General features: G+C 38.4%; 1 protein-coding gene across 4 annotated transcripts in view; it reads right to left on the bottom strand.

Annotated features, from left to right (window-relative positions):
• KDM2A (lysine demethylase 2A) overlaps positions 1-25,817 on the bottom strand; it is an 89,673-nt gene that overhangs the window by 36,610 nt on the left and 27,246 nt on the right. For 2 of the 4 annotated variants that reach the window (XM_001497095.7, XM_005598337.4), the window contains 4 exons: positions 7,303-7,441; positions 5,771-5,849; positions 5,290-5,336; positions 1,665-1,843 (listed from right to left, as the gene is read on the bottom strand). In XM_001497095.7, coding sequence (XP_001497145.1) covers positions 1,665-1,843; positions 5,290-5,336; positions 5,771-5,849; positions 7,303-7,441 — 444 coding nt within the window. Of the gene's footprint in view, positions 1-1,664; positions 1,844-5,289; positions 5,337-5,770; positions 5,850-6,750; positions 6,983-7,302; positions 7,442-25,817 lie in introns of those variants that run through there. The other 2 variants (XM_023654542.2, XM_023654543.2) reach the window with 2 other exon arrangements.

The raw sequence follows: 25,817 nt of genomic DNA, 5'->3' as shown, positions 1-25,817 counted from the left end.
CCATGGATTCTACTCCTTCATTTAACGGTGCACGATTTTTCTAATTTTTATAAAACGATGTAGCATTTTTATCATTAAAACTAGGGACAAAATGAACAAATTAAGGATGTTACAAAGAAGGCTTCACGCGTGAATAACACATTTCTAATTTTAAGAATGAAAAGTAAAATCCAGGTCAAGTTTTACTTTTATGGCTATAATCATAGTATTTTTAAATTGAAATTCTATAAGAATTAAGCAACACATTCATAAATAATGTTATCGTGATTCTTACATCCCCCTTTTAATAAATTCTTTAAGTGGACCTGTTTGGCTAATGACAAGGCTAAATTCTAACCACCTGTCTTTCTGTGTTTCCACATAACCAAATAAATGATAATATAAAAAGGAGTTTTGTCACTAGATCTAGGAGGGAAAAAATTTTCTTAACGAGAAATTTTATATTTAGTTGTAGGATCTCCAGTAACAAGCAATGGCAAAATTATACTGTCTCTTCAGATAACAGTGAAACATTGAGAAGATTTTCCTGTTGGTCTGTACATATCAATGTGTTAGTAATAATAATGCAATTTACTAGTAAGCTGAAGGTATACACACATTAAATAATGGTAATATAAGCAATTACTACATTTCAACTTTGAAAATCAAAAGGTATAATTAGGATCATTTAAGTGGAGACAGGAAAAAATACTGAGACCTTGACTTTAAAAAAGGATTTAGAACGTTCCAAGTTCTGTTGTTCCAGGTGGAATACCTGACTCAACAGAGTTCTGAGTCAGGATTTAAATGAATAAATATGGTCCAAAAATGACTAGGTATATTTCAAAAGTGAAATCAATCCCCCTCAGGGAAATAAGTGTTCTCAATGTCTGTAGACAACCACTATTTTGCAAAGAGATAGGTTAAATCAGTACCTACCTTCAGGAAAGCTAAGAATCAAAACTAACTTTCCCTTAGGACGGGCAGTCAATTTACTGTTATTCGTCATAGAGTAGAATCTACTCAAGAAACCATCTCATAAAAGGATCACCTGGCTCTAAACCAGTTTTCCCCCAAGTTTCTCAGCAAGTTTAAACCTACAGGACAGAAATTAGGCAAACTTCCTACTGACAGTTCTTGTAAGAATGAATTTTAAGCCTCTTCTCCATTATATGCAAAGGCCTTGTTTTAGGTCTCTAAAAGATACTAGTGCTTTGTCCTCTGCCCTCTAAAAAATTCCTATTAAGTTATTGGTGATGCAAATCAGAATGGTCACTCCCTATATGAAGTGATTTGCAGAAGTGATGAACTTTCTTTTTTTTTTTTTTTAAAGATTTTATTTTTCCTTCTTCTCCCCAAACACCCCCGGTACATAGTTGTATATTTTTAGTTGTGGGTCCTTCTAGTTGTGGCATGTGGGACGCCGTCTCAGCATGGCTTGATGAGCAGTGCCGTGTCCACACCCAGGATCCGAACTGGCAAAACCCTGGGCCGCCGAAGCAGAGCGTGCGAACTTAACCACTCGGCCACACGGCCGGCCCTGAACTTTCTAAAAATACAAGTTATTCTTGTCAAATTGCCTTGTTCATCTTCGTCTTGGTATATACAAAGAGTTATAAATTCTCCTAATACACAAACAACCCTCTTGGTGACAACGACAATATGGAGAAAATGATTAGACTAACCGTGGAGGGCCTCTGCACCATGTTCTCCAGCCTAGTGTGGCTAAACTCTAGGCTGATGACATTATAGAGTTTTTCTCGCTCCTCCTCTGGGGTCTCATAGTAGCGTGTCCACTGAGCCATGGTCATTTCAATGCCTTTCTGTGTGTTCACATCCATGACATCCACCATGCGACGACTCCCTGCCATGAAAGATGCATCAATTAACACTACTGAGCCACTAATTTCCTTAAATACATCAAGAATATAAAAAACAGGTGACAGGAAACAAGCTAGCCTTTCTTATTTAGGCTATTTAGTAATAGACAAGGAGATAGTTGTCACCTGAGATTGAGAATCAACAGACCATCAAATCAGAGAGAATGGGAAAGACAATGGGCAATATTATAAACAACAATCACTCCCTATGGCATATTTACTACAGGGTCAGTCATTGAATCTTATATTCAATATCTCACTCAATCCTAACAATTCTAAATGCTAAGTACTAATCTTCATTTCACAGATGGAGAAAATAGGTGTTAGGTAACTTGCAGGGCAAAGCAAGACAAGAACTCAGGCAGCCCAACTCTAAAGTCAAGGCTCTCATCCACTGAGCTACACTGCTTTGCTGCAGGTTTGAAGATTGACCTCATCTATCCCACAATTTAAATAAAGGACCCATTAGATAGTGAGTACTGAATTAAATTGGAATCTGTCCATTCTTTTGTTTAAAAGGGTTATTTCACAAACCTCAAGTATTTTTAATGCAAACCTCCCCTTTTCATTCATTCCACAAATATTTACTGAATGATAAAGACACCATGATGGACACAAAGATCTTTATCTGATTCTCAACCAACTATAAGAACTAAAACGAAAGGCAGAATGCCACAAGAGGTAGTATAAAATAGTAGGGGGAGAAAACAACAGCTTTAAAGCAAGAGACCCAAGTTTAAACCTCAGCTCGAATACTACTTAGGCAAGCTATTTAACTTCTCTGAACCTTAATATTTTCTTCTATAACTTGGGAATAATATTGCCCTGTGGGTCATTGTGAAGATTTAGTCAATGAAGTAAAACGTTTAACAGAAAGCAGGTGCTCAATTAAACAGTAGTAAAAATAAAGGGAAAATATCTTTCTTTTAACTAGACTGACCAGAGAAGACTTTTAGGAAAAGAGGGAGAAGAGACATTTGAGTTGGCCCTTAAAGAATAAACAGAATTTCAACAAGAAAGATTCAACAGAGAGAGTTCCAAGCAGAGGCAACAGCATAAAAGATATGCAAAGGCAGTAACGCTAAAATGTTAAGCTAATGGTGGTCAAAGAAGAGAGAAAAAGAATAAAAAGTTGCTATTGTAACATTAAGACTATTGTTCAAATTGTAAGAAACTAACAAATATCTACTATATATAGCCATCTATCTATCTATCTATCTATCTATCTATCCCTACTTGATGGATATACGAAGCAGTATTAAGACCTGGTCCCCTGCCTTCAAGGAGGTTACAGTCTAGTTAGAGATAACAGGCAAGAAAACAAGAAATACGGCCACAATGACGTAGATATGGCAGAATACACATCAAAATACAACTGATAATGTAAGGCAATGGACTGAACCTACCCTTCGTATTTTGGAAGAAAATGCAAATGCTAAATCAAAACTGTCCTGAAATACCACTTCATACCCACTAGGATGGCCATAATTAAAACAACAAAAAAAGAAAATAATAAGGGCTGGTAAGGGTGTAGAGAAACTGGAACCCTCAGATTTTGCTGGTAGGAATGTAAAATGGTGCAAAGCTGCTATGGAAAAGAGTTTGGTGGTTCCTCAATAAATTAAAAGACAGAATGACCATATGACCCAGCAATTTCCATTCCTAGGTATACATCCAAAAGCATCAAAATCAGGTGTTCAAACAAAAATTTGTACATGTTCTTAGCAGCTATACTTATAATAGTCATAAAACAGAATGAAACACTGTTATATGCCACAACATAGATAAACCTCGAAAACATTACACTAAGTGAAAGAAGCCAGACATAAAAGGCCACATAAGTCTATGATGGGATCCAGAAGTGTGTATATATATATTTTTTTTGCAGAGCAAGATAAGCCCTGAGCTAATATCTGTGTCAATCTTCTTCCACTTCATATCTGGGTTGCCACCACAGCATGGCTGATGAGTGGTGTAGGTCTGTACCCAGGATCTGAACCCGCGAGCCTGAGCTGCTGAAGTGGAGTGCACCACACTCAACCACTACACCACGGGGCCGGCCCCCAGAAATCTATATTTTTAATAAGTATCCCAGATAATTCTGATGCAGGTCATTTGTGGACCACAGACCATAAGAATTCCTGACCAACAGAGAAAAGCTATGGTGGTCCGTTAACTTATGGATCCAAGGAATTACTATCCTGGAGGCCCATTAGGAAAAGAAGTCAAATGATGGACCAATAAGTACTCAAGTAGGTTTTCTAAGGCCCCCTGCAAGAGCCCTGCCTTGTGAAGAATGGGTGGGAATGCATTTTAATTAGTCAACAGATTTATTGAGCACCTACTATACTCTAGAGGTAGTAGGTGCTAGATACTAGGAATACATAGTGACAAGCAGATGGCCGGAATCTAACACGGAAGAAGTGAGAGAGTGAAAAATACAGAACTTTCCTTTACTTGGGGTATCTGTGACTTGCACCTCTTGGATAAACAGAAGAGTTTGCCAGATGTCTAAAAACGGCCCTCAAGTGGCCAAGAGACTGTACTGCAACACTTAATTTTCAACGTGTCCTCTATGCTTCAGCATAGAGGACAAAACATAATAGAAGTTGCAGTGTTAGGAGGAAGAATCAGAAAACTCCTTTTGTTTCATGTCCTGTTAGAAACATTTCTAAAAGATTTTAATCCACTTTAGTGCCTTATCATGTACAGGAGAGTGATCATCTCTGAATTCCTAAGGATCCTGGTGTGTTTCACAACAACACTGAACACCAATGGTCTGCAGAAAAGTGACCTGAACCTTTACTGATCCCAGGAAGTTTTCTTCTTTAATTACATTGCTCTAATTTGCTTTATTTTCCTAAATTTTGAATATAATAAAATACAAATCCGATTAAAGACTCAAGTTTAAACCGTCACTGATGAAGAGAAATTTTCATGTATCTACTTCTCAGCTTAGAAAACTGAAACCTTGGCCAAACCATCAAATGTAGCATTGGTGGAAATTTCTTGGAAATTTCTCTACTGCTTCTAAGGGAAGAAGAGAATCACAGATATGAATGAAGCAGCATTCTTGGCTCAGAGATAGAAAATTTCACTTTCCTGGGTAGGCTGCCCTGGAAGGCAGGTTCTTCACGGAGAGGATGGATGCACAGTGATAAAAATGGTAGCTAGGAAAGAAGCAGAGGTTGAAACGTTCTCCGTCTAATGAGTACTAAATGAGGAAACTTTTTAACTCCCTTTGAGAAAATTCTCAATTGCTAATGAAACAGTAGTTTCTAATCAAGAAACTACTTCAAGTAGTACATACTATAATCAAATATATACTTCAATGTTCCTAAGCCTCAAATCTCAGTCAGAGATTTAGGACTCAGTCCTAAGTTTTAAATCTTTGCCTCAAAGACACAAAGGCCACAAGCTTAATACTTACCCACACACATTTTGACATCATTCACAGTAAAGTCTGGATCTGGCATCCTACGAAACAAACACCAGTAAGCGTAAATTGGAAGCACTTCTCTAGTCAGTGTGAGTTTTTTCTTAAAGTACTAAGAACTCCTCATCGAGGAACATCAATCTTCATATTTAGATTTAAAAATGTTTTTTAAATATAAATGATTACATGTGTACATCGTATGTATATAATACGAAAAAAGAATATACAACAAAATGTTAACAGTGATTATTATCTCAGGGTGGTAGATTTCAGGAGATTTTAAATTTATTTTCTTTTTAACTCATCTATATTTTCTCATTTACCTGTAACAACCATGAATTGTTTTTGTAACAAAAGAATAAAAATACACACTTTTAAAACTAAATGGAAAATTATTTTCTATCATCACTGATTTGGGTTATGGGGGTAACATGGCCATTGTGCAACCACACCCAATCAGGCTGAGAACACTTACTTTATTCCAAGTCCATCAGAATTCTTGAAAATCAGAGGGTCTCTTAAGCCACCCCGCTGGATATACTCTACATTAAAATCTGTCACCATAGGAAAACAATTGTTAGAAAGGCAAGAGGTATAGCTGGAAAAAGATAAAAGGACCATAAAATGATCCTAAGTAATAAGGTAGAGATGGTGTTTGCTATTTCTGTGTAAACAGTTTGCTCTATTAGACAATACATGCTTGTCTCAAGAAGCATCTCTTAGGACATAGGGAAAGCACACTGAGAAGAAGGGCTCAAGGGGTTTGCTAAGTCTATATTTCCACAGTAAATTCAGAATTTAACTAACGGGAATAGTACTATTAATAAGTCATCTCATAAATTCTAAGCAGAAAATTATCATCACCCTGCCTCTTAGCCAAAAAAATTTAATTCTGTCCACTACAATACATATTATGACATCCTTATCATTTTGCCAAGGAGGAAAGCTGCATGGTACACATGGAATCCCACCTCTGTTTTGGTGGGGCAAGTACATGCATAAAAGGATTTTTATTGTACTATTCTTCTTCTTCTTTTTTTTTTTTTTTTTTTGAGGAAGATTAGCCCTGAGCTAACTACTGCCAAATCCTCCTCATTTTGCTGAGGAAGCCTGGCCCTGAGCTAACGTCCATGCCCATCTTCCTCTACTTTATATGTGGGATGCCTACCACAGCATGGCGTGCCAACCAGTGCCATGTCCGCACCCGGGATCCAAACCGGCGAACCCCAGGCCACTGAGAAGCAGAACGTGCACACTTAACTGCTGCGCCACCAGGCCAGCCCCATATTGTACTATTCTTAATTAAACCCAAACCAAGGGATGGGAGAAGAAGGAAGAGGCCTTTAGGGAAAAGCTCCAACAACATTTTGTTGTTGTTACTGCCATTGAGTTGATCGTGATCCCTGTCCACAGTAGAGCTGAACCCTGTCCAGTCTTTTTGAGCCATCCTCTCACCTTCCGGCGCTAGATCAGACAATGATCCACCGCTATTCATAGGGTTTTCATGGCCAATTTTTCAGAAGTGGGTGGCCAGGTCCTTCTTCTCAGTCTTAGTGTGGAAGCTCCTCTAAAACCTGTCCACCATGGGTGACTCTGCTGGTATGAGATACCAGTAGCGTAGCTTTCAGCATCACAGCAACATGCAGCTGCCACAGTATGGTCAACCGACAGATGGGTGGTATGGTCCCTGACCAGGAAACGAACCTGGGTCACAATGGTGAGAGCGCCAAATCTTAACCACTAGACCACCAGGGCTGGCTCCCACAATGCTCCTGCTTTAATAAATGCTTGCTTCTTCTCACGTAGCAGAGAATGACTCACAGGGTGGAAGGATTGGGGGTGGGGTGTGTGCATGAGAGGCATTGTGTAATAAGAGAAAATAAAAGTAAACAGCATCATAGCATTGACAGGCAGTATTTTAGCTGCACAGATGCTGAGTCCACAGTTGCCAGTGTCTAAAATTTCCTATATCAAGGGGCTTCAGGTCCGAATCAAAATGATACTGACCTTTTCCTTCCATAAAAGTAACAAAATTTGCATTATATTTGTTGGTGTGGAGTTTCTCTTCCAAGTCAAAAGTTCTTTTCCCTTCAATTTCATCATCTGAAATGCCATCATCTTCATAGCGCCGTCGCATGGTACCACGCTGGGGAGAGAGGGACATAAGGATGAGATGACGTATTTTTTCATGCCTATCTAAAAGTGGTCACAGTTTCCCCTACATGTGCAAAGTGCTACTTTCAACTTCAGTTGCTATATCAAGCATCAATTTTACATGTCTCATAGATCTTTCTGTCAACTAAAGGTCAGCTAATATTCTCAGAATGAACAGAATATAACAAAACTTTAATGAGCCACTGGGTTCCCTGCTTGTGAATTTTACCTCTGCTAACTCTTTGAACCTAGAGATATAAATTTACAATAAAAACATGACCAAATAGGGTCTACTAAACATTTTGTCTATCATTGCTTATCAGAGTGAGGAAAAACTGTCTATACAGACATTTCAGGCCAGAATACAAAATACAATTTTTTCATAGGGAAAAGCTGTATCTAGATTAGCTTTCTAAAACAACCTTCAAAAACAGACTAAAACATTTGAAGTAATGAAGCAAAAACTCTTTTACATCAGCTATAGGAAGAAAGTTAACCTAAACAGCATTACAAACAGCAGACCATCAATATCTACCTTTAAGGATAATGTCTCCCCAAGAAGATACACAATTGGCCAATAAGCACACGAAAAGATGCTCAATATCATTAGCCATCAGGGAAAATGCAAATTAAAACCACAATGAGATACCACTTCATAGCCACTAGGACGGCTATTATCAAAAAGGTGGACAATAACAAGTACTGGTGAGAATGTGGAGAAACTGGAACCCTCATACACTGCTGTGGGAATGCAAAATGGTGCAGCCACTTTGGAGAATAGGTGGCAGATCCTCAAAAAAAAACAGTTGTCATATGATCCAGCAATTCTACTCCTAAGTATATATCCAAAAGAATTAAAAACACATGTCCACACAAAAACCTGTACATGGATGTTCACAGCAGCATTATTCATAATAGCCAAAAGGTAGAAACAACCCAAATGTCAATCAACTGGTGAATGGTTTAACAAAATGTGGTATATTTACATAACGGAGTATTATTTGGCCATAAAAAGGAATAAGTACTGATATGTCCTATTAACATAGAAGAATCTTGAAAACATTATGCTAAGTGAAAGAAGCCAAACACACACAAAAATATATTGTATAATTATGTTTACATGAAATGTCCACATTCAGCAAATCTACAGAAATAGAAAGTAGATTAGTGGTTGCAAAGGAAGTGGGAGAGGGAGAAAGTGACTGTTAATGGCATAGGTTTCTTTCAGGAGTGATGAAAATGTTCTGGAACTAGATAGTGGTGATATTTGCACAACTATGTGAATATACTAAAAACCACTGAAGTGTGCAACCCTTTAAACGGGTGAATTTTATGGTATGCGAGTTATGCTTCATAAGCTGTTATTTTCTAAAAAGATAATATGTTGCTTATGCTGCAAATTTACCTTTTAGTATATTTTACTTTAGCCACTGTTAAAATTTGCTGAAATTTCTTGACTACATAGACACAGGACAACTGGTGTGGGAATGCTGGAGGCAAGGGTAAAGCAGCCTACTATGCTAGTATGTGCTAAGAATAACCAAACCCGGAATTTAAATTCAGATACTGATAATCTAAAATTGGCTACATAGCACCTGAATTTACTTAAATATATAAGAAAATGAGACACTGGAGAAAGTTCTCTTGGAGAATGGGGGTCAGGAAAAGAGTCACAATGAGTCATAAGAAATAAAAATTAAAGGAAATAAAAATCACTGTTTCAAACCAGAGGAGAGCAAGACTCAGCTTACCAGTTTTGGGGAGAAACACTGAGGGACACCTAATCTTCTCCATATTTGGCCAAAAGCCTTCTAACACCCTGACCCAGCACCTTGGCTGCCGTTAAGTTGCAGCTCAAGAGCCAAAACAAGACCTAATTTTGGTAGACCTTTCACTTATTCCAATAATGCCATCACTGCTCAAAATATTTTTAGGTACCTTTATTTTCAGGAGAGGAGATATTTTCACTGACAATTTCTAACACGAGTTTGTGTTTTTAAAAGACATCACTCAGTTTTCTTCCTCACCTTATTTCCTATGTGCGTCTTTGAAGAGAACTCCAAAAGATGATTTCCAAGCAAGTCAGAGAGCAAGGGCAATACCATCGGAATAAATGTAGTTTCCCAAAATAATCACTTTTAGAAAGCACTCACTTGCACTGTAAATTCTACTATGCTTGTCAAAAAACATCCCAGTCATGTTTTCAAACTTCAGCTTTTCCTAGTCTACCGGTACGATTCTTCTTCAGACAGAAGGACGCGGTCACCCTATTGTCCCAACATCTCTAACGTGGTAGCCAGAAGTTCCTCAGTCCTTCCTTTTTTTTTTTTACACGCTTTTGTTCTTTCAATATTCAAGAAGCAGCCTTCTTCCATCTGTACTTTCAGTTTGGAGAATATAAGGATATACAGGGAAGGCTCCTGCTCCAGCTAAGCCATGCCTATTTCTTAAAGACAACAGAAAAGTGAATTTGAATTCTTGTTTTGATTACTGCAATTGGGAAGTCAGCAATAATGCGAAAATCATTTGCGTAGGGTTTTTATTTATTTTTTTGTTTTTTTGTGAGGAAGATTGTTGCTGAGCTAACATCTGTGCCAACCTTCCTCTATTTTATGTAAGATGCTGCCACAGCGTGGTTTGACAAGCCATGCTAGGTCTGCGCCTGGGATCCGAACTTCTGAACAGTGGGCCGCCAAAGCAGAGTGCACGAACTTAACCATTACGCCATCGGGTGAGCCCCCACTTGTGATGGTTTTAATACTGTAAGAGGTTTTTTCTATCCCTCATCTTAATGTAAATCCTGATGAAAGTAAAACATGTATAGCAAATTTCTAAGTGCTTTAAAAAGATATTCAATCCTTGCAGTAACCCTAGAAATCAGGAGGCAATAACATACTCTGCTACAGGTGAAACCTAAAAGGCAAGGCTACTTTAACACTAAGGAAAGCAGCCACTAATCTCCTCCAGCCCCACCAACACTACCAAATAATTCAAAATGGTTTACTAGCGTGCTGTGCTTTTTTATTCTAGTTGCTTTTCATACAGGTGATTTTAGGCAGCCTAAAGGAAGTTATTGGCCTCCCACGGACGCTCTCACTGAATCCAGTGTCACAGTAACAGCAGGCACAAACTGAGCACTGAAATCTATTCCAACCACAGCTTCACTCAAAATGTTATCCAAGAGCACAACTCACTATTGACCCCGGAAAGTACAAATTGCTTTTGAGTGAAGATGTGTAATATACCCAAAAAGTAAAACAGCAGATAAGAGTCAGGAAATTAGGAATTTTGAGCAGGGAATATTCACTGACGCCAGCAACCATCTGCCTCTTAGATATTTAGGGGAGTGGTGAGGGGTGAGAAAGAGAGAAATCATTTTTGAAAGTCAGATAAAACCAGACTTGTCCTATAGGAAAATGGCTAAGCTAGCAGGGCTAATACATACTCTGGTGAATACAATGTGACCATTAACATGCTTATTACAACAAATAACACTGAAAAGTGCTTATGAAATACTAAGTTTAAAAATCAGCACATGAAATTGTGCCTGTAATATGGCAACATTGTTTTTAAAAAAGCATGTATAGGAAAGAAATACTGGAAGCCAACAGTTCACGTTCATTAACTTTTAGTGATAGGTAATGGGTCTTCAGGTTCTCCGTTCCTTTTAATATCTAATTTTCTTTAATATTTTTATTATAAAAGTAATGTAATAGAATAAAGGACAAAAACTATATGATCATCTCAATAGATTTAGAAACAGCATTCAAAACCGCAGAGAAACAAAACTTAGCACCCTTTCATGATAAAAGGCATTCAGCAAATTAGGAATAGAAGGAAATTCCCTCCAATTGATAACGGGCATCTACCAAAAAGTCACAGCTAACATCATACTTAATGGTAAAAGACTGAAAGCTTCCCCCCAAGATAAGGAAAAAGACAAGGATGTCTGCTCTCAGCACTTCTATTCAACAGTGAATTGTGAGTTTAGCCAGGTCAATTAGGCAAGAAAAAGAATACAAGTTTGGAAAGGAAAAAGTAAAACTATCTCTATTCAAAAATGACACTATCTTGGGGGCTGGCCCTGTGGCCAAGTGGTTAAAGCTCTGAGTACTCTGCTCCAGTGGCCTGGGTTCACAGGTTCAAATCCCAGTCCCGGGCGCAGACCTGCTCCACTGTCAGCCATGCTGTGGAGGCATCCCACATACAAAGTACAGGAGGATTGGCACAGGTGGTAGCTTAAGGCTGATCTTCTTCATAAAAAAACAAAAAGAAGACATGATCTTATACATAGGCAGTTGTAAAGAATCCACAAAAAAAACTTTTAGAGCTAATAAAACCAGTTGTATTTCTAAACACTATCAATAATAAATCCAAAAGTGAAATTAAGAAAACAATTCCAGGGGCTGGCCCCGTGGCCGAGTGGTTAAGTTCGCGCGCTCTGCTGCAGGCAGCCCAGTGTTTCGTTGATTCGAATCCTGAGCGTGGACATGGCACTGCTCATCAAACCACGCTGAGGAAGCGTCCCACATGCCACAGCTAGAAGGACCCACAACGAAGAATATACAACTATGTACTGGGGTGCTTTGGGGAGAAAAAGGAAAAAAATAAAATCTTGAAAAAAAAGAAAAAGAAAAAGAAAACAATTCCATTTACAACAGCATGAAAAAAACACCAAGGAATCAATTTAACAAAGGAAGCCCAAAACTTCTATACTGGAAAAATACAAAATGTTGTTGAAAGAAATTAAAGAAGAACTTCATAAGTAATCTAAATAAATAAATGGAAAAACATACCGTGTTCGTGGACTGAAAGACAACATTACAGCCACACGCTGCTTAACAACAGGGATACGTTCTGCGAAATGCATCGTTTGGCGATGTTGTTGCGTGAACATCAGAGAGTGTACTTACACAAACCTAGATGGTACACCCTACTACACATCTAGGCTGCATGGCACTAATCTTACTGGACTGCCGTCATACATGCGTCGTGTGCTGCACATGATTACTGCTCTGCTGTGCGGTCTTGGGCAGTTAAGTAAATCATTTAACATCTCCAGATTCTAATCTTCCTTTGGAGGTAAATAATTTAAGGTCCTTTGTATTCCAAAATAAAGTCCTCCACAATCTGATTCCTGTTAAAATCTCAGTCTTGTGCCCATGTACTTTATGCCATTTTGAAAATTTGCTACACAACAGTCCCCCAGGTCTGTCTGTCCTCATTCAAAGAATATCTAATTCTAGACTCAGCCCCCTCTGTCCCGACCAAGGACTGTGAGAGAGACCTTTTGGTGGGTTGGCAGGGTAGCCCTCCTAGGGACTTCTACATTTCCTCCTGTCGTTCCTCATGTCCTCCTGTCCCCCGATTGCCTCCATATTAAACAAACTTCCATGTATCTCAATCAACCAGAGGTAAGAGGCAGTTCTTTCTAGAGAGCTTAGGCAATTCCCATTCCCCCAGGGGCACAAAGGAGTCAGAGACGGAAGAAGCTGTATAAAGTATGAAAAGGCTGTTGCTATTTTTCTTAATGACACTCAGAAGGGCTACTGCTCTGAAGACAGACTATGATGCCAGAGCAAAAAAAACCGCAGTAGTAATAGCAGCTAATGTTTGAGTGCTTACCATGTGCCAGGTACTGTAATAAACACTCTGCATGAATTAACACATCTAAATCCAAGATCCCATATAGGGATCATATAGATAATTATCCTCTACTTTACAAACAACGAAAATGAAGGACAGAAGTAACGCCCAAGTTCCAAAGCTGGTGACTGGTAAAAAGCTGGGATTTGAACCCAGACACTTTGGTTTTAACGCCAATAGTCCTAACTGCTGCTCTGTACCACTGAAACGAGTTTAGAATGAAACTTCAACCAGACCAATAGCTTGAGGTAGCTAGAAGTAAAACTGTCAAAGGAAAGAGACCCTAGCCAGCTGAAATGGCACTGGCAGAGAGAGGAGGTGAAGTGGTGGGACCTGTTGGCAACAAAGGAGACTGTTTATAAATTAGAAAACTATGCTTGGTAGACAGAGTTATTAGCAAAGGATTTCCCCAGGGTGGGAGGTTTCTGATATCTACTAAGGAACACTACATTTCCAGCTATGCCCTGTTTATTTAATATTCCACAATTCCTGATTACTAATTTTAGTTTTTACTTGACAAATTATTTTATTGGTCATTCGGCTATCCTGGTTGAAATAAAAATATGGCTATTCCTATAAAAATATGGCTGTTCCTAACCTGGGACCATTTTATATCACAGAGCGCTCTGAACTTAGTATATTTATTGTGTATGCTTTTAAAATTGGTTCTCATTCTCTGTATTTGCAGTCGAAGTGACATTACACACCTTCTATAAAGATGAAACTGCCAATATTTTTTACCAAGATTAATTTCTTCATCTCCTATTTTCTCTAAGATTCTGATCTACCTTACCATTACCTGAGAGAAATATTTTAATTACAGAGCCTCTTTGCTGGTGACGGTATAAGAAGTCAGGTAACAACTGGATTTTCATGAACCCACATCATGATACTACTACAAAAAAAAGTTTGGGGGCATATTTTTATAAATTTATAAAGCTATATAGATTAAATCTGAACCTTTACAACATATACCTAAGTCCCACTTGAAAGCCTTACAATGCACTTACACACTCCAAAAGAAGAAACAAGCTCACTTATTACTCTGCCCCCTTCACAAACATATGAACACATACATATTCCAAAAATCAACTGAATTTTAAAATGTTGTTCTCATTTTCTTTCTTTCCATGTTTTTGAAAACCTAACATTACTGCAAGGTCACACACTGCGGCAGATACATATACAGACTGATTGCTACCTATGCCCCCCTCCCTTGTGTGTATCTGTGTGTGTGTGTGTGTATACTATAAAAATTATGTGAACACTTACACATTCATAAGACAGGGATACAGTGAATACGGAATAATAGGCAGGTGTTTTGCATTCAAAGATAAAAAGGCACAGTTCTAGCCCTCAAGGAGGTCATCGGCCAGTAGGGGGAGACAGACATAAATAAATTATAGTATTACAATTCAATGTGATGTATTGAGACAGGTAGATACAAACGTTACTGAAATCCAGGAGGAAGAACAACTAACACAGATGGGTTGGTGAAGGCCTCACATACGCAGTAACATATGAGGACATGTTTATTCATTCAACATAACTTTACTGAACATCTACTAAGTTCCAAAGACTATGGATACACTCTATGTTGCTCCTCTAGAGCAGTGACCTCTTCAAATTTTTCTGGCTTCCCCTTCACCCTACTGGATTTCTCAGAGTCTCCTTATTAGTAAGATATAGATATATAGACAGATATAACATTTTTCAAAAATAAAAGCTTATAATCTTTGTTTAGAAAATTTAATTTTTATTACACCTCATGAGAGATTTTAATGGGAATATCCTAAAACAAATACCCTAAACTCATACCCTAAAACTGTACAAAAACAGTGAGAATTAGTGCCTTGCACTTGAACTTTGGGACCAAGTTTTTATCTTTTGCTCTATGTAACACTTATTGCCCCTAAAATAGTAAAATGCCTCAACACAAGGATAAAGGGAGAACACACACTTAGTTTTAACATAAGTGTTTTAATATATTACATAGAATGTGTACTGATCAATTGACATGGCTGAAAAGGCTTGTATTTCTTTAGTTGAAAGTTCACTTAGGTCAGCCTTCAAATATGTTCTGGGCTAACTTAGACCAACTTCTGCAGAGATCAATAGCACATAGAACACATTCTCTACATAAAAAACTTTAGCAGATCACAGTAATTCCAACAACCAGCCAGAGTAACCCATAAAAGGAAGGCATCATCTTGGCAAGAAGCTTATTCACACCTAAGTCTCTCTTGATTTGGGAAGACAAAAAAAAGACAGCTGAGAAGGCAAAATGCTCAAAGAGGGATATACAACACAAAGTGACCTTTTCCCTAAAAGTTCCCTCAGAGATAGGATCAGATACCTACTATATACAGAATGATCCTAAAATTCTCTGCAAGAGTAAGGATACACTTACCCTGACCACAAATATGCCCTCCACAAAACCAACTGGCTGAGAAACGAGTTAAAGAGCTGGATCTCTTCCACCAACATTGCCTGCTTTTCTACATACCACTTGGCATAATCAACTGTTCAGTGTGCTTGCTGCACATGAACCATCCTACCACCAGAACTCAGCAAAGGAAAAAACTGCGGCTACAAGTAGCAAAATTACCCTCTGAAATTCAGGATGAAGATAAGGCATCTCAACACCATCTTGAAGAAAAATAATCTGAGTTGAAATATTATATCAAAAGCACATTTTTGCTCCCCTAAAAGTTTTTACTAGAATATACATACACTCTTCTCCTTGGATACTGGCAAAAGCAGTACTCAGCAATATTATACTTTCCATCAACACGCAAATGTTCAATTACTTTATCCTCCAAAAGTAGACTAGTCAAACTATCAGAGAAACTGGAAATAAGCAAGTAACAGCATTTGTCAACGTCCAAGTCACCTTGAGGTTGTATTTCTTGAGTAACTGTGAAGTAAAGATGTGTAATTCCTTACTCGACCTTCTACCCCACTCTTTCAAATCTTCACTTCCTTTTGGTAGCCCCAGAACAATCTTTAAACTTAACCACTCTTACTATCTGACATTTAATGTAAGTCTAAGTGAAATCATAACCCAAAAGGAATAGAAAATGTTTGCTTTTTCTAACTATTTACGTCCTAGAACAGAAAAGAAGGGAATTTTAGAAGGCCTAATTATTAGGAAATAATCTTTAAATTATCAGCACACAGCAAAAAATGCCACCCACCAAAAATGGAAACAATAATGAAATAAAAAATATTCAGTTTTTCCCTCAACTCAACCAATTTCTTAAGTTTATTTTCATTAGCCAATGAACATCCACTGAGACTCAAACACTCCCTGAACACTTCTGTTTATGGCCTGATTTGGTTCTATAGCAACAGGCACCCAGAACACAGAAACAAAGGTAAAGCCTAGGTTTTTTCACCATCTTCTGTAACTGATGCAACTATAAGTCATTAGCACGATAAATGGTGCAAGCCATGTCATTTTATTTCCTAGAAGGTAAAGATTAGTATATTTGTTAGGCAAGAACAATTTATAGAAAAAGAAAAAGCCCCTAGACATTTATCTTAAATCTAAAGGGGAAGTAAGAGTGACCTTTCCGCCAGTCACTGAGAAAGGTACTGCGAACCTTAAAGGACAGCTTGTTCTGAAAAACAGTTAACTCTAGGCATGTGCTCAGTAAATGATATAAACCATGAAATGTGTCACACACGCTGCTTCTCCTAAGTCTGTAGGCGAGTATAGGGAGACAGCAAGCAGTCACCTGAAGCCAGAAGATACTGTATAAATGCAACTATTTCCAGCCTTGCTACATTCCACTCAGCAGGATGCTTTCCTCCACGACCCTTGTCTCCGGAGATGTGATTAATGCTTTGATTCATAGACAAAGGTCAATCTCTTAACCAACATATGACCTCTTTTCCAAATGGTCAAACTTGAGATTTAGAGGAGTCACGAAATTTCATGTCTGGAAATAGAAGCCCTAGAAGGAACTGGCAAAAAAATCAAGAGCTGGTATTTTATTTTATTTCATTTTACTTATTTTTTAAAGACTGGCACCTGAGCTAACATCTGTTGCCAATCTTTTTTTTCTTTGTCTTCTTCTTCTTCTTCTCCTTCTCCCCAAAACCCCCCAGTACATAGTTGTATATTCCAGTTGTAGGTCCTTCTGACTCTGCTGTGTGGGATGCCACCTCAGCATGGCTTGACAAGCAGTGCTAGGTCTGCGCCCAGGATGAGAACTGGTGAAACCCTGGGCCGTTGAAGCAGAGCACACAAACTTAACCACTCAGCCATAGGGCCAGCCCCTCAAGAGCTGGTATTTTAAATTGTCTCCCACAAACACATATATTCCTCCCCTCTCCTACTACCACGACTACATTATAATTCTGGCAAGATTTCATTCCTTCTAAGTTTTCAGTCACCCACCTGTGCCAACTAAAGGTGAAGCACAGAAAACTGTCTTCACTTGTGAATTTACCTAGGAATGTTAATATAAGAGTGGTAAGTGCCTGGCTTTGTGGCCTAATGGTTAAGTTCAGCACACTCTGCTTTGGTGGCCCAGGTTCACAAGTTCGGATCCGGGGCAGGGACCTATACCACTCATCAGCCATGCTGTGGCAGTGACCCACATATAAAATGGAGGAAGAGCGGCACAGACGTTAGCTCAGGGCTAATCTTCCTCAAGCAAAAAAGGAGGAAGATTGGGAACAGATGTTAGCTCGGGGCTAATCTTCCTTAGCAAAAAAAAAAAGAGTGGTAAACTGACCCACAGCATTAAAAGGTCTAACACCAAGAGGAATACTTAATAAAGTAGTTATAGTCAAGCTACCAGATAGCATGTTAATGATACATCTTTGCTAAATTTCTCCAGACTTAAGTGTCACATCTAAAACAATAACAGTCAACTTCAACCAAGTTAAAATTCTTAGAAAATTCACCTTCAGGTATGATCCTATTTATTATTTATTATCTTTAGCAAAACTATGTAATGAGAACAAAGGAACTGGAGTCAGAAGTGAGTGTGGGCCTGGGTCTAGGTACTGCCACTCTGAGCTTCAAATTCCCTAAGCTTTCATTTTCTCGTGTGAAAATGTCAAGAATTTCACCTAATGCACAGGATTGTTGTGAGGTTTAAATGAGAACACATGTACAAGTTCTCTGCAAACTGTGAAGTGTCCTATACATAAAAAGAGGAACTGTATAGAGCACTGGCGGGGTCTGGACCAGGTTTCCAGGGTTCAAATCCTGGTTCAGGCTCTCACTATATATGAGCTACTTTAATAATTAAAATAGAAGTCATTGCACAAGACTGTATGAGGATTAAAGAAAATAAAAGACATAAAGTAGCCAGCACATACTCAAAATATATCAGCAATTGTGGTTTTGAACATGAATCAACACTGGACTGGGAAACCAACTATCTTGCCCAAAAAAAATGGTCTACGTGGCTAGAGACAAGTCATACTTCATATGCCTCTTCCCAAATAGCATTAAACATCAGATAAGCTTTTCTCCTTCTTTATCATCCCAAGTGGCAGGCTTCTAATAAGTTCCCCAAGTCTACCCCTTTCAGGAGCTCTTTTATGATTCTACCATCTCTAAATCTCCTCACACCAAATGTCTAATCCTACAGATGAAATTTTATGAAATCCAACAAGTGTATCCTCTCCACCTCCACACTGCCAGCAGTTTAATATGAAATGACCATTTCTGGACGGTGTTATTTGGGAGAAGCCCCTGCTCTAAGTAGTAGAGTTGGTTCTATTGTTGTTGATTTCTGGATAGAGGGAACTTGAAGGAATGGTCACGTGTGAACAGAGGAAGTGTAGAGAGAACAGCAATAAGCTTATACAAGAACAAGTTTCTGGACATGAAGACAGACTAGAGCAGAAGGCTGAAGACAGACTCAAGGAGAGAAGAGGAGTGCATGACAAAAACAGAAGGTTCCAGAACACAGTTCAATTCCTAACTCAAAAAAAATTCACACTTGCTTGCCTGTGTTACTCTAAATCTCAGAAGATGCTAAAGGAGAAGTCACCACTATATACAGTCACAGGTAACAAGAATTAGATTGTCTTAATTTGAATTACTTGGCATCTATTGGTATGATTCTCTTGTACTGTTGGGATGTAATGAGAGAAACCCTGGTGAAAGGTACGGCAATTACGTTAGAATTTCACACTGCCAAGAGAAATGGGATTAACCAAAGAAACTGAAATGATTTAATAAATTATAATTCATTCTTCACTATACTTTTTTTTTTTTAGATTGTTTTTTTTCATTTTTCTCCCCAAAGCCCCCTGGTACATAGTTGTATCTTCTTAGTTGTGGGTCCTTCTAGTTGTGGCATGTGGGATGCCGCCTCAGCATGGCTCGATGAGCGGTGCCATGTCTGCGCCCAGGATTCGAACCAACAAAACACTGGGCCGCCTGCGGTGGAGTGCGCAAACTTAACCACTCGGCCACGGGGCCGGCCCTTCACTATACTTCTCAGGAAGTCTGTTCAGTAATGGAAGAAAGTTCCTAAGAGAGACAGAGTAAAGAACCAGAACAGGGACCTAAAAAGCTCTTTCCCACTATTGTTCTCATGAGAATTCTAAGCTTGTGTGTCCCATGGCCTTTGTACTAGGACTTACGTGTCTTGAGTGCATACTACAGGCTGAGTACTGTCTAAGACACAATAGAAATAGAAGAGAGTTGCTATTTTCAAGAAGCTCACAATTTGGAAAACAAAACTCAATTAAGAAAAGTCTAGAGGCACAGGCAAGAGAAGAATCAGAACAAGAACTTAGAGTAGGTTTAGACAACTCAGTTTCACACAGGTGAGTGTTGCTAAGAAATGCTATTATAGCTAAATATCAATGTGGCTAGATGTTACATCTTCTATTATAATAATAGCTCACAAAAATGCTTCCTATGTACTAAGCACTTTCAAGCCCATTTTTCTAGCTCATTTAATCCTCACAACAACTTTATGAAGTAACATAGTAAAATGTCAATTTTAGTTATGAAGAAAGTAACAATCAAAATGGTTGGGTAACTTGAGCCAGGAGTACTTAACAAGTAGCCAAGGTGGGACTCAAATCCAGGTCCAACTGTTATTAAAAACAAGCCTACATTCTATTCAAATTCATAGAAGCAGAAAGTAAAATGGTGGTTGCCAGGGACTAGGGGGAGAGGGAAATGGGGAGTTGCTGTTCAATGTGTATGAAGTTTCAGTTACCCAAAATGAAAAAAGTCTAGAGGGGCTGGCCCTGTGGCTGAGTGGTTAAGTTCACGCGCTCTGCTTTGGCGGCCCAGGGTTTCACCGGTTCGGATCCTAGGCACAGACATAGCACTGCTCACCAAGCCATGCTGAGGCGGCGTCCCACACACTACAGCTAGAAGGACCCACAACTAAAAATATACAACTATGTACTGGGGGCCTTTGGGGAGAAAAAAGGAAAAATAAAATCTTAAAAAAAAAAAGTTCTAGAGATCTGTTGTACAACATTGTGCTCATAGTTAACAATTCTGTACACTTAAAAATTTATTAAGAGTATAGATCTCACGTTATATTATTTTACCACACACGCAAGAGTGTGACTTCCCCTCCATGCCAAAAAAAAAAAAAAAAAAAGTCTACTTTCTTAACCCCTACACTAGAAGTTTTCAAACTTTTTGGTCTCAGGAACCCCTTACACTCTTAAAAATTACTGAGGACCCCAAACACCGTTTGTTTATGTCGGTTATATATGTCAATATTTACTGATTACAAACTAAAACTGAGGAATTTTATAAATATATATAATTGCAAACCAAGACAACCAACTGTATTTGTATTTCCACATGAGCTCAATGAAAACTCCAGGATTTCAATGTAATGATTCACTGCACCACACAGAGGTTAAAGAGATTATAGCAGGTATAATCAAAAAGTGCTAGTAAGAGCACAATATGAGTACTGAAAACTGAGTTAATCTCTGAAAAAAACTCATTTATATCCTACCGCCTTAGAAAATTCTAGAAAACACAAGAATACACAAATACACATTCTATTAGCCCTGAGAGCAACGTCATCATCACACATCATGTAGTTCTGGAAACCTCCACTGTATTTCTGGAAAAATCTCCACTTATTAGAGAATGAGAGAGAAAAAAGGCAAGTAACATCTTAGCATTACTATGAAAATAATTTTGACTTCACAGACCTCTGTAAAAGAACCCTGGGTATATACCATACTTTGAGAACCACTGTTCCATATCACTCTTTTTTAAACCATGAGTTATAAAAATCAAGTGGGATCATATACGCATTTTTTTAATGAAATAACAGAATAGAATGAAATGGAAAATATCAGAAAACACAATATGGGTAAGTACCATTTCCTGTCACTTTTCTTACAGTTATGTATATCCATATGTATGACAGTAATAGGTTGTAACATGAAGTGTATTTCCTACTGCAGGCCAGTCAAGAACTGTGAAAAACACTGTGCTGTAACATACGAATTTCTCTATTCTACTGTCAAAGAAAAGGCTATACACACATAACCTATAATCTTAGACTGCTGAGAATTTGTGATAAGCTGGATATTCTCCAACATGCAGGCAATTAAAGGTTTCAGATGGACAAAATTTCTATGGATTCAAGACAGTCACAGTTCACCTTACTATGATATGCTGTTGCTACAGCCATCACTAAAGCTTTTCCCAACACCTTCTCCACCAGTCAATTCATGCAAAAAAGGAAGGCAAGAGAGGTTACCCAAGTTCCATCAGACACAGAGAAAGGTGCTCTTTCCTTCCCTCTAAACAGAGCTATTGCTCTTAATCACAGGATTTACTTCCTAAATGAAAAGTCCGCCTTCACCGCAAACTGGTCAACAATCACTTTGTTGCTGGCATTATGGTTATTGCTCTCATCCTGAATCTATAGGATTTCTTGGGTCAAAACAGCAGCATTCAGACAATGGTTCAAGTTGTAGATCTCTCTTCATATCCTGGCAAAAGCAGGCCTGCATCTGGCAAACTGTAACAAATGGAAACAGCACATAGTGAAAGGCAGAGCCTGTCTGCACCAACAGCTGAAGCTCCACCCATAGCCTGGGCACAATCCAGGACACTCAGAGATCTCAACAATGGTCTCCTGAGAGGCCACAAAGACAAACTCTACTGAAGGCAGCGGGTGAAATATAACATCACCGCCTCTTCCTCTCTACCAGAACTGAACTACAGAATTTTATTTCAGAAAGAGTTTCTCTCCCAATTACTGCAAACAGACCAACAGAAATCTGAGGAAAATTATCAGAGAAAAGGCAGTGAGGCAGAGTTAAATTGACTGATGCATTATAATTACATATACTTTTTAAAAATTGTGGTAACATGCATATAATGTAAGATTTCTCATTTTAACCATTTTTAAGTGTACAGTTCAGTGGCACTCAGTACATTCACACTGTTAGGCAACCATCACCACTAATCATCTCCCAAACTTATACAGCATCCCATACTGAAACTCTATACTTAGTAGCATATACTTTTTCAATGATCCTATTTTTCTCACATGAACATACCCTAAACTGCAAATGCACCCCCTGCCAAGGACAGACCCAATTCTACTACTGTCTTCAAATTTAGAGGAAAAAAGGCAAATTCCATGAAAGTAAAGAACTTTCTTTTCACTGCTGTCTCCCCAGAACCCAGCATATGCCTGACAAATATAGATTCAAATATTTCATTTGTTACATGACCAAAGTACTATCCCACAGATCAATTAATAACTGCAAAGGGAAAAACATACCTTTACAATGGAAAGATTCCGTATAAATATCATAATGATGGATACATGTCATTATACATTTGTCAAAACCCATACAGAGTACAACAAAAAAAGTGGATCCTACTGTAAACTAAGGACTTTGGGTGATAATGTTGTGTCATTGTAGGTTCATCAATTGATAACAAATATACCACTCTGGTGAGGGATTTTGATAGGGGAAGAAGCTTTGTGCATATCGCAGCACGGAATATATGAGAAATCTCTGTACCTTCTGCTCAATTTTGCTATGAATCTAAAACAGCCCTAAAAAATAGTCTATCTTTTTAATGTATGTCCACACAAAAATCTGCACACAAATGTTTACAGCAGTTTTATTTATAATTGCCAAAACTTAGATGCAATCAAGATGTCTTTCAATAGGTGAACAGATAAACAAACTGTGGTACAGCCATACAATGGAATGTTATTCAGCAAGAAAAAGAAATGAATTGTCAAGACAGAGACATGAAGGTAATCTTAAATGTATATTGCTAAGTGAAGGAAGGCAGCCTGAAAAGGCTACATACTATATTTGGAATCTAACTATATGACATTTTAGAAAAGGCAAAACTACAGTGACAGTGAAAACAGTAGCTGCTGGTGTGAGAGGAAGGGGGAGAGGGATGACTAAGGAGAGCATAGTAGATTTTTAGGACAGTGAAACTATTCTGTATGATACTGTAATGGTGGATACATGACATTATGCACTTGTCAAAAGCCACAGAACTATAAACACAAAGAGCGAACCCTAATGTAAATTATGGACTTCGGGCGATAATGTTGTGTCAATGCAGGTTCATCAACTGTAACAAATGTACCACACTAACGCAAGATGTTAATAATAGGGGAAACTGGGGGGCAGAGAAGGGGTATGTGCAAACTCTCTGTACTTTCTGCTCAATTTTTCCACAAATCTAAACCTGCTTTAAAAATAAAGTCTATTAGTTTAAAAAAGAACAAGTCCATGTCACAAAAAAACAGAGGGACTGTTTAGAGTCAGCAAACTTTTACTGTAAAGGGCCAAAGAGTATTTCAAGCTTTGTGGGACATATGGTCTCTATCACAACTACTCAACTCTGCCACTGCAGCAGGAAAGCAGCCACAGACAACACACAAATGAATAAGTATGGCTTTATTTACAGCACTGAAATTTCAATTTCATACGGTTTTCGTACGTCATGAAATACTATTCTTTTTTTCCAACCATTTAAAAATGTAAAAACCAAAGAATTGAAAACAGGTATTTAAAAAAATACTTGTAAACAAATGTTCATAACAGCACTATTAAAAATAGCCAAGGGGGCCAGCCCCATGGCCAAGTGGTTAAGTTCGCATGTTCTGCTTCGGTGGCCTGGGGTTCACCAGTTTGGGTCCTGGACACAGACCTACATGCTGCTCATTAAGCCATGCTGTGGTGGCATCCCACACAGGGGAACTAGAACGACTTACAACAAGGATAAACAACTATGTACTGGGGCTTTGGGGAGGAAAAAATAAAAAGACTCACAACAGATGTTAGTTCAGGGCCAATCTTTAAATTAATTAATTAATTAATTAAAAATAGCCAAAAGGTGGAAACAACCCAAACGTCTATCAATGAATGAAGGGATAAACAAAATGTGATATACATCCACAAGAATGAAGTATTATTCAGCCATAAAAAGGAATGGAATACTGATACACGCTACAACGTAAATGAACTTCAAAAACATGTGAAGTGGAAGAAGCCAGGCACAAAAGGTCACTTATTATATGATTCACACCTACATGAAACATCCAGAATAGGTTAATCCATAGAGACAGAAAGTCAACTAGGGCTTATCAGGAGCTGGGGGGTTGGCGGGGGGCGGGAGGGGGCGGTGGTACAGAGCTTCTTTTTTGGGTACTTAAAATGTATTGGAACTAGATAGAGGTGACAAATTACACAATATATGGAATGTACAAAATGCCAATGAACTGTACACTTTAAAATGGTTAATGGTTAATTTTATGTTATGTGAATTTTACTTCAGTTTTTAAAAACAATACAGGAAAAGAACGTAAAAACTATTCTTAATCAACAATCCAAAGTAACATATGCACCCCTATGTTTGCTGCAGTACTACTCACAATAGCCAAGACATGGAAACAATCCAAGTGCCAATCGACTGACGATTGGATAAAGAAGATGTGGTATATACACACACACACACACACACACACACACACACACACACACACAATGGAATACTACTCAGCCATAAAAAAGACAAATTCATCCCATTTGCAATAACATGGAAGGACCTGGAGGGAATTATGCTAAGCGAAACGAGCCAGACTGAGAAAGACAAACACCAGATGATTTCACTCATATGTAGAATATAAACAAACACATGGACAAAGAAAACAGTTCAGTGGTTACCAGGGGAAGGTGCGGGAGGGGGAGGGCACAGGGGTGAAGGGGAGCACTTATGTGGTGACAGACAAGAAATAATGTACAACTGAAATCTCATATCAATGTAAAGTATTATGAACTCAATTAAAAAAAAAACAAACTATTCTTATCAGGTGGGCTGTACAAAAACAGGTGACTAGCCAGACTTGTCACGTGGGTTGTAGTATGCCAACCTCTATTCCAGATTAAGAGAGACAAAGCAGTCATAATTTTTTTTCTTCTTCTTCTTCTCCCCAAAGCCCCCCAGCACATAGTTGCACATTCTAGCTATAGGTCCTTCTAGTTCTACTATGTGGTATGCCACCTCAGCATAGCTTGATGAGTGGTACTAGGTCCATGCCCAGGATTCAAACTGGTGAAACTCTGGGCCACCGAAGGGGAGTGTGCAAACCCAACCACTTGGCCGTGGGGCCAGCCCCCGGGAGTCATAATTAAATGCAATGCATAAACCTGGATTGAATCTACAATTGAAAAAAGTCAGAACAAAGCTATTTAGGACATTTAGGAAA

The sequence above is a fragment of the Equus caballus genome, chromosome 12, assembly GCF_041296265.1.
Source record: "Equus caballus isolate H_3958 breed thoroughbred chromosome 12, TB-T2T, whole genome shotgun sequence".
In the NCBI taxonomy this organism is placed as follows: domain Eukaryota; kingdom Metazoa; phylum Chordata; class Mammalia; order Perissodactyla; family Equidae; genus Equus; species Equus caballus.
This window is presented reverse-complemented; position numbering and strand designations above follow the sequence as displayed.